This window comes from Apis dorsata, unplaced genomic scaffold, assembly GCF_000469605.1.
Source record: "Apis dorsata unplaced genomic scaffold, Apis dorsata 1.3 scaffold_199, whole genome shotgun sequence".
Lineage (NCBI taxonomy): Eukaryota > Metazoa > Arthropoda > Insecta > Hymenoptera > Apidae > Apis > Apis dorsata.
Genome location: NW_006263483.1, coordinates 30,722 through 41,571, shown reverse-complemented (window position 1 = coordinate 41,571; position 10,850 = coordinate 30,722). Strand labels below are relative to the sequence as shown.

The 10,850-nt window shown below is 33.9% G+C and overlaps 1 protein-coding gene across 1 annotated transcript in view; it reads left to right on the top strand.

Moving 5' to 3' along the window:
- Positions 1–6,787, top strand: part of LOC102678580 (LIM and SH3 domain protein Lasp) — a 24,334-nt gene extending 17,547 nt beyond the window's left edge. Inside the window, exons 3-6 of the mRNA XM_006614846.2 lie at positions 2,523–2,794; positions 3,508–3,711; positions 4,703–4,845; positions 4,958–6,787. Coding sequence (XP_006614909.1) covers positions 2,523–2,794; positions 3,508–3,711; positions 4,703–4,845; positions 4,958–5,137 — 799 coding nt within the window. The 3' untranslated portion in view covers positions 5,138–6,787. The remainder of the gene's footprint in view (positions 1–2,522; positions 2,795–3,507; positions 3,712–4,702; positions 4,846–4,957) is intronic.
- The last annotated feature ends 4,063 nt before the right edge of the window (positions 6,788–10,850 follow it).

The window sequence follows — 10,850 nt, the reverse complement described above, 5'->3', positions numbered from 1 at the left end:
AAAAAAAAAAAAAAAAAAAAAAGACTCGTAACAAAAATGACGTTTATATCTCAATTTCAATTTTGCTGCTACATCAAAGATGTACGCCCATGTAGAGTAATAAGCGATAGCGTATCGTGAATATTATTTATCAAAGGACGAAAGAAAAATTATTTTAAAAAATTTAAAAAAAAATTGAAGAAAGAATTGTCGAAGGATTCCTTCTTCTATTATTAGATTGGATATGGATTTTTGTATCTTCCTCTTAGTTATAAAATACAGCCTCTTTTTTGTAATTATGCACGTTAGTATCTGCCCACGATAGAATTACGTTTCGCGTGTTAACAAGAGCTTCTCCTGATTACAAACTGTTTACAAAACGCGATAGCACGACACGTGATTTATAGAATCGCATTGCACACCTAGCGCAAGTGCCGATGCAGATATCTTCACTTTAGGCTAGATACAACCCGTCTTCGAGACGAGTGATATCATTGCAGTTGCATATTTTGCGTTTAATTTATCGATCATCGAAGCAGTTAAATGAGATACGAAACGATGATCGAAGGATTCGAAGAATTCTCAAGGTTTTTACGATTTATTGCGAGAACGAACTTTGTACTTGGGACAAGTAGCCGTCTTTGAACAATGTCTCGAAGAAATAGTTGGTCGAAACGCAGTCAAGGTTTTCTATTATTATATCATGTTTTTACTCGTGTCTATTTTTTTCTTTTTTTCTTTTTTTTACGTTCATCATTATCAATCTGACTCATCGATCACGTTTTCGAGCTTGATTTTTTTCGACTTTGACTTTTCTCCCCTCGAGTCGATATATATCATAAAAGTATCAATCATCGTGTCACTTTAGAGGCGCATAAAAAAAATATACGAAAGCGTATACGTGACGAATGTAGAAGAATGCGAATGGAATTATAAACAGCTCGGAAGAAATCGCTTATCGTGGCCAGATAAATCGCGATCAAAATATCAAACATTGTACGAAAAGTAACGCGATATCCTCTCTTATCGATACCTCCCAACACGACAAATAAGTTACAACGGAAATATTTATTTTACAAATAAATTCTCCTTGATCTAACTACTATCCAAGTCGAGACGCATTTCTACTTCAAACGCACACACCGATGATTGGAACGCGTGTCGATCCCAGGTCTCGATACAAACCGCGCCTCGTATCGATTCGATCGAACGACCTGTCTCGCGAAACGTTTCTATCCAAACGAGTCTCGATATCGGTTTATTGTCCCTCTCCTTCCCTCCACCCTCGACCACCACACCACGCCACGGTTAATAATCGCGAGCGGCGGAACCGCGCTTCTCCTCTCCTTTTCCTCCTCCCACGCTCCTCCACGCTTTTCTTCTCACTTTAATTATAATCAACCGATCCTTCGATTACTCAACAAACTATCGTAAACGATTACGCGAATCTTTCATCGATCACCGAAAAAAAAAAAAAAAAAAAAATAAAGGAATTCCTCCTCGTCTAGATCCACGACTAATTGGAGAGGTTTTTCAGGATCTACGCGGTTGGTGAATATTTTTCAGTGTGCATTAATTATTATCCTATTGTTTTCTGTTCATTTTTCCTTTCCTTCTTTTTTTTTTTCTCTCTTTCTCTTTTTCTTCTTTTTTTTCAAACGTATGCGCATTCGATTACACGTCATCTCACCGTTTCCTCTCTTAATTAATTCGCCGGTCTGGCAACGACCTCGTAATTCCATTCCGCGAGCGTGTCTGATGTAACGTGGTTCTGCCACGATAAGAAGCCTTTTATTTCCTCGTCGTGGGCTTAGGGAACAGCGCGGAAAATCACGATCCGTGATCCGTGACGTCGAAAGTTTTACATTTGCGAAACATCGAGACCTTGTATCGAATTAATTACGTATAATTTTGTTTCTGCTTCGTATCATTCTATTTCGTTCCACCACATCATCATCCTGGTGAAATGGCTTTGAATTTGATCGACATTAATTAACGCCTTAACGTGTTGAATTAGGATCGGTTGAGATTAAGTCTAGATGATCGATCGTTGCGTGTGCTTTCCTGCTATTTAATATAATTTATTTATTTTTTATTATTATTCTTATTATTATTATTTCATGGAAGACGGAAGATAAAGAGTTCTCTTGAAATTGGAAATTTTATCTCGAACGATAATCGAGAAAAAAATCGACATTCGTAGATTAATCTTTATTTCCCCGATCGTTTCACCGTGGCTAATAATCGGAGAGTGTGTGCGCGCGCCTCATACCCTCTTCTCCATGACACCATTATCAACGATGCTTCACAAAGGATGTCCGCGATAAGCGACAACGTCATCGACCGCTTGTCGTGCACTCGAAACTCTTATTCACTGCGATTTCCATAATTTCTCCGCAAAGGAGACTCATCGACCGAGATATCCAATTTTAATATATCCCAAGAGTCAACGAACTGTTTTCATTGGAACATAGTCGCGAGTATCAAGCCCGATAATCGAGTGTCACGAGGATAATGATCGAACGTTTGCTCTCCCGTTCCAGGCACATACCAAAGGCGAAAGCCACCACAATGGCGGAGACGCCGGAACTGAAACGTATCGCGGAGAACACGAAGATTCAAAGCAACGTGAAATATCACGCCGAATTCGAGAAGGCGAAAGGCAAGTTCACCCAGGTTGCGGATGATCCAGAGACTCTGAGAATCAAGCAGAACAGCAAAATTATCTCCAACGTAGCCTATCACGGTGAACTTCAAAAGAAGGCCATCATGGAGCAGAAAAGGACGATGACTGGTGAAAATGGCGAACAGATCGGTGAGTCGAGGGTTGTCCTTTCCTTTATCCGCGTCCTCTTTGTTCCACCATCGTCTTAAGTGTTTGCATTCGCTGAATTTGGTGAATGGAAGCTCTTAAATTGTTTCTAACATCATAATGATTACTAATGCTCGTATTGTTTGTGAAATTATTCGAGGTAAACTACTGGTAAACGTGATAACACGGACGAAAGTTTGAAACTTTGAAACTTCGAATCTTCTAACGTATTTACATAATCATTCATAAATATCGAGACATTTATGAAAAAAAAAGAAATGAAAATTAAGATAAAAATTTTTCTTCCATCCATCCATATTATTATCATTATATTTTTTTTATCGATAAAGCCAATAAACGTCTCGATATTTACTAACAGATATCGTTCTTGATATAACAACGTTTAACAAAAAAAAAAAATAATGTTCTACTAATCAATAATTTATTTACGTACTGTCACGAACAATTGTATTCTGTTAATATTTTAAACATTTCCTAAATCAACGCTATCTTTCCCATTTCCCTATATTCAAGTTCGATCGATAGATATCGGTGCTAAATATCCTCATAGACGTGAGAAGTAAAAGCTTTCCTCGAATCTCGCCATTTCCTTCAGAACACCTCTTAATTCCCCGCGAGAGGATTAGTCATGATTAGTTGGTGTTGAAAAGCATTGTCGAAAAGCATACCGGCAGCTTGTATATTGTTGGCTCTAGAGTACGTAGAGTACACGGACGGTACGATCGCGCCTGCATCAGGCGTGAACGCGAATCCACCGACCGCTAGAACTGCGAGCTCGCCGGTGCAAAGGACACCAGGTAGGATCGCCGATTACGATCCCCTTAGCGAGGCAAGACCGAGCCCCTATTCCGCCAGGCAAGCGGCCACCACTGTGATCTATACGAGCGACAAGGGACCAGGTAAGTTCTCCTACGTATTACGGAGTAGATTCCTTCCTATTTTCAATTTTCTTTTCTTCCAATTTAACCATTAGCACTTATCGACGAAATTTTATAATTTTTCTTTCTTTCTTTCTTTCTTTCGATTCATTTAAATTTTAAAACGGCGCGCAGAGCGATCCATTTAGATTTGACCTGACCGAATCTCGTGTACGAAAGTGGTGCAGGAGTGGGGATAAGACTCGTGACACGGTAGTGGGGGGAATGGCCTTGAGCGGTCAAGTGACTTCAGACCAGACTCGATGGATAGTCGTAAATTACGCAATCGAGGAGAAATTAACCGATCGAAATAAATGGATCACCCTGTATCACTCTTCGCTCTATTTCTTTCCGCTATTCTGACAGTGAACCGATACTTAAATGCAATTGGAATATACCCTCGCCGCCTTGTTTCGCGTACCATATGGGTTGGCCATTCGTTGCGCAACCGGTAATAGTTAGTTTCAATAGATCGCCATTTAATTGGATTAGTTGGAACGATAGATAAATACGATTCGGTCACTCCTATTGTAAACGTCAACCATTATCTTTTCGAGGGACGTCACGACGAATTTATGATCGTTCCATCCTGGAAACAAACCCGCTTCTTGAACGTTTAACGCCGAATTGACTATCGTATTTTTGTGTCACGTTTGTAATCGAGAAATATGTTGTGATTAATGGTGACTGGTCAAACGATTTTTAAATTTTTTTTTTTCCTTTTTAATTGTGCAAGCGATTCATTTATTTTTATTGTTATGTATAGTATTCCATCGATTTCACCGATTCATTCCGAAAAGCTTCCCAATTATTTGTGCACCATGTTATGTATGTTGTACGTGGTTTAAACGTTCATTTGAACATTGTGTTCGACACAATTCACTAACATTGTGGTTTCAAGAAATTATTCTACTCTTCTCTTAACGCTCTTAATTTAAATTTCGTTTTAAGTAAAATCGATGAATCTTTTTAGTAACGAATCCACCGACCAGAAAGATTGGTTCGGTAGCGGATATAGACCCCGTGAACGAATATTACGGATCATTGACGCCAGCAACGAACAACAATCACGTACCACAACATCAACCACCTCCACCACCACCTACCAACGTTGGGGTAAGTTCTACCTTTAAAAAAAAATTTAACCAACTTTAATCATCGTTCCTTTTTTATTTTTACTTATTATATTTATTTTATTTTTATTTAATAATAATTCTTCTTCTTCCAGAGAGTGTACAGAGCGATGTACGATTACGAGGCCCAGGATCTCGACGAAGTAAGCTTCTGCGACGGCGATCTGATCGTCAACTGTACGGCTATCGATGAAGGTTGGATGACGGGTCTCGTGCAGCGTACAGGACGACAGGGCATGCTACCAGCGAACTACGTTGAACCGGCGCAGATTTAAACGCCACTTCCTCCTCTTCCCAATCCTCATCGCCTTTGTTTCTAACCAGATCTAACTCGATCGAGGAAACGGTCTGCACGAGGAAGATGACGAGGAAAGGAGAAACCGCGACGAGCTTCGAGAGGAGCACTCGACGACTTCCGGAAAAGGGAGAAACGCCGAGCGAGACTCTTTCCTGTCGGCCGAATTCGCGGCAAACCGAAATTCCTCGCCAGAGGAATCGAGGTGAAATCGAACGATGAAAACGAGCCGATTTCTCGCGACGATACCGCGACGATTATCGTGTATATCTAAAAATAAGTTATGGAATCAAAGATTCTTTGTTACGTCGATCAAAGTGATTCCTTTCGTACGTCGTGTAAGATGTTATCTGATAAAAATCGTCGATCTTCCTTTTCGTACGATTTGACGAACGAAAGACTCGATTGAATATTTTTTTTTTTTTTTTTTTTTTTTTTTTTTTTTTTTTTTTTTTTTCTCTCTTTCTCGAACGTTGAGAAGACGAAGATGAAATCGTGACGATACAATATGTCCTTTCCGAGTGCCTGCAATCGTTTCGCATTTAAAGTCGATAAATTAAAGATAATTCCACGTTTGGGACCAAATTTTGATCGCCACTTTTGCGAACTTCACGATAGGTGTTTTTTTTTCCGCTCATAATAGCAATTTTATCCGTGATCCAATTTTTTCCACACTGGCCGACACTGTGTTTCGTGTTCGTCCAACAGTTTTAGCATTTTTTTTTTTTTTTTCGAAATCATTCCGTTGCTGTACGAGGATTCCACGGTAATGATGACTTGATGATTACGCGGTGAAAAAGACTGGAAGACTCGATGTTCCTCGTTTTTTATGTACTTTATTCGAAACAAGTCGTTGCATGCGTTTTCATTTTTTTTTCTTTTTTTTTTTTTTTTTTTTTTCTCCCCCTCTTGCTTTTGTAACGGTATATTGTAACACTTTTGTTTTATATCACGTGAACGCTTTGCATTTACACGCGAGATGAACGGTTTTCTTTTTTATGTAAAAATGTTCTTCTGGTCTTTGAGATTGTAACAAAGGTTCATCTTCAAGCGTCATCGTTTTTTATCTTTTTCATTAAAAATGTTGTTCTAACGAATTATATATAAATTGAATATTTATTTACGAAAAGATTAAATGATAGTTGCAATAATATGTTAAAAGACTTACCTTAGACTTGGACATCAAGCCATTCTTGCGTTATTACGTGTTGTGATCCGAGAAGGAACAACGATGTGCCTTATATACGTAGAGGACAATCTTTCTATGAGGTTTTTTATCGCGATTTAGAAAAAAATCTAAATTATGTAAAAAGAAAGAAAAAAGAAAAAGGAGAAAGATATATTTGTAATTGTATACACGATCAATGTTATGTATCATCAAGAGAAACATAGAAGAAAAACTTCACATCGCGAAAGTGAATCTAGTTAGGACTATAAAATGATGAAGAAATATAATGTAATTGTTGATAGGAAAGTTTCGTTACACTTGCCTTGCTCGATCCGATGCGTTTCGAAGGAAAGCAACGATCGTTGGAAACATTTATTACCGTTTCTCTTTGTCCAATTAACGACATTAACCGACATTTACCTGGGATAGTTGTTAAGTTTTATCATGCAAGATATGCCTGTACTAAAATATGCTTCTTTCTCGGCTTTCTACGATCCTTTCAGTGCTGTATCAATAATTCATTTGGACGTAAAATGATGAGAATATCAATTGGAAACTTCACATTGGTTATCACGTATTAGATACAATGAGAACAATTTTTTAATTTTTTAATTTTATTGATTCGTAAGGTAAAGGGGAATAAATTTTAATGTCGTAACGAAACGTACATTTTTCAATTGTACATAATGTAACAAAGTATTATATATATTATATATATATATATTTAGCTAGTATATATTAATTGTAAGTTGTTACAAATTTCATTTATATTTACAGAAATGTTGAATGCTGTTTGAGATTGTAACAATTTTTATAGGGATCGTCTCGAGAAGACGATTTCCAATTTTTTTAAGCAACTTATCCTTTTAATTAACATGTACAGTTGAATAAAATGCGTTTCATAATTTCTGCTTAGATTAAGAAGGAGAGATATAATATGAACAACAGTACTGAAAGGATTAAATCGCTTTTTACGAACATTAAATAGCGTCTTGCCGAAATCTAAAACTAAATCGTTCTCCACGATGGTTTCGATTTTACAAATAGCTTTATATCTTCCTGACGTTCGGTTAATGTACAGATAATATAGCGAGAAAATTCGATGTACAGGGTGATTCATAACATATTGTTATAAACTTAAATAAAATAAGAATTACATATTTCATTTTATTTACTAATGAAACAATTATTTTATATTTGAAATATATTTTAAATAAAATCGTATAATAAATAAGATATAATAATTTTAATTTAATTGTATAAGTGAGATGTAAAAAAATTTTTTGTTTTAAAATACATTAAATTAATATCGTCGAAGGATAAGAAATCAATGATTTTTGGTATATCAACAAAAGAATCACCTTGTATAACGGAAACATCTCATTACCGTTACGGGGAATAACCACGCCCCATTTCCCTTCTCTTCTCTATTTCATCCCTTTCCTTTTATCACAATTCCAAATTTTCTCTCTTCCGTTGAAATTTGATTCCTCGGATACAAACTATATCTATTATATTGTATTTACCTGAGTAGGAGAATAGAAGGAATTTATACGCTATACATGTAAAAGAAATAAATAGAAATAATATTGTTATGTACACGTGCGTGATCGGGCGTGTGCGATGTCGTTTGACTTTTCGTGATAAACCGCGAGGAGATATATTCATATTTTTGGAAATATGTTAGCATTATTATTAATATAATAATAATAATTATAGAATAATAATTATTATTATTTCCCCTTTTGTAATTATTAGAACACCGATAAGTCGAATTATCTAAGATTTATAATTGAGAAATCATACAGAAATATACATATATGGTAGCGTTGTTTAAAACAAATATTATTATATTATGATATGAGATTATAAAAAATGAATATGTTATGTAAATTGTGCCTATGATTTTTGCTTTATCCTCTCTTTCTTTATAAAAAATCCTTTCACTTTTCTTTTACGTAAAAATTTAAAATACTTTCAAATAAATTTTCCTCTACGAAACGTTTGTTTGATCATTTTTGTACGAGCAAAAAAACGAAAAAGTGAATATTATAAAGAAAATTAAAATTAATGCGAAGAATTGGATTAACTGATAATTAAATTTTAAACTAATCGTATAATTCTATTTTATTATATTATGTATTTATTATATTACGTAAGTAAAAAATATTTCATATTTGAAAAATTTGAAAATACGTGATTAGAAATGATAAATCATTTTTTTGTTAACATATATCATTTTATTATAATATATATATTATATCAAAAATAAAATTATATTTTTAATTTTTAGAATTTGATGTTTTTTAAAATATTATTTCAACGTATAACTTCTTAAAAAATCATTTATATGAAATAATTACAAATAAAAGAATCAAGTAAAATTATAAAAATATAATAAATTATAAATGTAATTTGGAAATTAATATATTGTTTGTAATCTGTTAAAATTGTTGCCTTTTATTCGATAAGTGCACGTCATGCGTGCAATAGACAAAGAAAGTAAATAAAGAGAAAAAGATAGAGATAGGATAAAAATTGTGAAATCAGCGCCATCTTCAGAGTGCCGCAAATGAAATTAATATAAACAAAGAGAGAAAATAGTGGAACAAGGATGGAGATAGGACAAAATATTGAAATCAGCGCCATCTTCAGAGTGCCTCAAACGAAACACAGAAAAAAAGGATAGAAAATAATAAGAGAAGGATAGAAATAGAGTAGGAATTAACTACTAGTGCCATCTCTCGAGTTTTTGTCAAAGATAGAGTAAGAATTGAAAACTAGCGCCATCTCTCGAGTTTTTGTCAAAGATAGGGTAAGAATTGAAAACGAACGCCATCTGTTAAACGTTTTGTCTACTAATTTTTTCTATTTTTAAGGGATATTTCTTCGAACATTCGAGAGATGGCGCTGATAGTCAATTCTTATCATCTATCCTTTTCTTTTAATAAAACCATCCTTGTTCCACTATTTTCTCTCCTTGTTTATATTAGTTTTATTTGCGGCATTCTGAAGATGGCGCTGATTTCAATATTATGTCCTATCTCCATCCTTGTTCCACTATTTTCTCTCCTTGTTTATATTAATTTCACTTGCGGCAATCTGAAGATGGCGCTGATTTCAATTTTCATTCTATCTTTATCTTTCTTTCATTATTTTCTCTTTTTATCTACTTTATATCTATTATATATATATTTATCTACTTTATGTACTCTGTAAAATTTATAGATTCGAAAAAATTATCTGATTAATTTTATTATCTCTTTTTTCTATTAATTAAAAATCTTAATCGAATCTATTCGAATGAAAATAATAAATTTTAATTTTTTGAATAATAATAAATGTTGAAGTGAGATTTTTATATAAGATGCATTGAATTGATATCAATCGTGAGTAATATCTTAAATATTTGCGTGGTATCCCTATTACGTGGCATATAACTTGTTTCTCGGTCATTGGCTTGTTACGAAACCATGCAATTTAATTAATAGTTTTGACAAATTTTAAATTGTAAAAATATTATATATTTTGCTGCTTCCGATTTTATAAATGCATATTAAAAAAATCACGATGCATAAAAATATTTCTAATTCAAACATATGCAAATACATGTTATATTCGTATCATATAATTTTATTTATTTCATTTGTAATACATTTACATTTTAAATTTTCAAACGAAAGATTATTAACTCTTTTTATTAAAGATATATTATAATACGATTATTTCAAATATGATATTTAAATTTAAATATTCAATATTTATTTCTTCTCTTGACTTTTAGCACGTAAACCTATTAGTTTACGAATAACTTTGAAATAATTTAAAATCCAATATTTGATTTTTAAAACAAACAAGATATCAAAATCATTATTAAAACTATATCTTTATTTTCCATTCTCTATTATTCTCTTCATCGGAAAGAAGCAAAAGAACAAAAACCACTTTTTCAAATTGGACCTGACCTATATTCTATTTTTATTCCATTCTCTCGACTTTTTCGATCATAATTTCACAAGATTCACAATTCCCTAAAGCTAATAAAGGATAGGTATACACCTTTCCGTTCTGTGCAATAAAATTTGTATTCCGATATCTCGTCTTCGATATCTCAATTTTGTTCCCGATATATCGATATCGAACCAGACTCGATATCAATAATCTCATTCGTATCTCAAACTCACGAAACATGTGTATCTCTTTCATAAGAAAAAAAAGAAGAAGAAGAACAAGAAACACGTTGGAACGACAACCTTATTTACATAAAAATTTCATAAGCAAAAAAAAAAAAAAAAAAATCTAAAAACATATTTCACATTATCCCTATCACCATATCGATGATTCTACCCATATATCAAACCCGTTACAACAGAAATCGTACGCGTCTCTTTACTCCGATATTTTATCAACACAATTTAACAAACGAACAGTCGTAATTTTTTAATCCACGACGAGAGGAATCGAAGGGAGGAAGATTAGCTCGATATCGAGCTTCCCTCGAAAACAAACTCTCACCTCGAAGTGG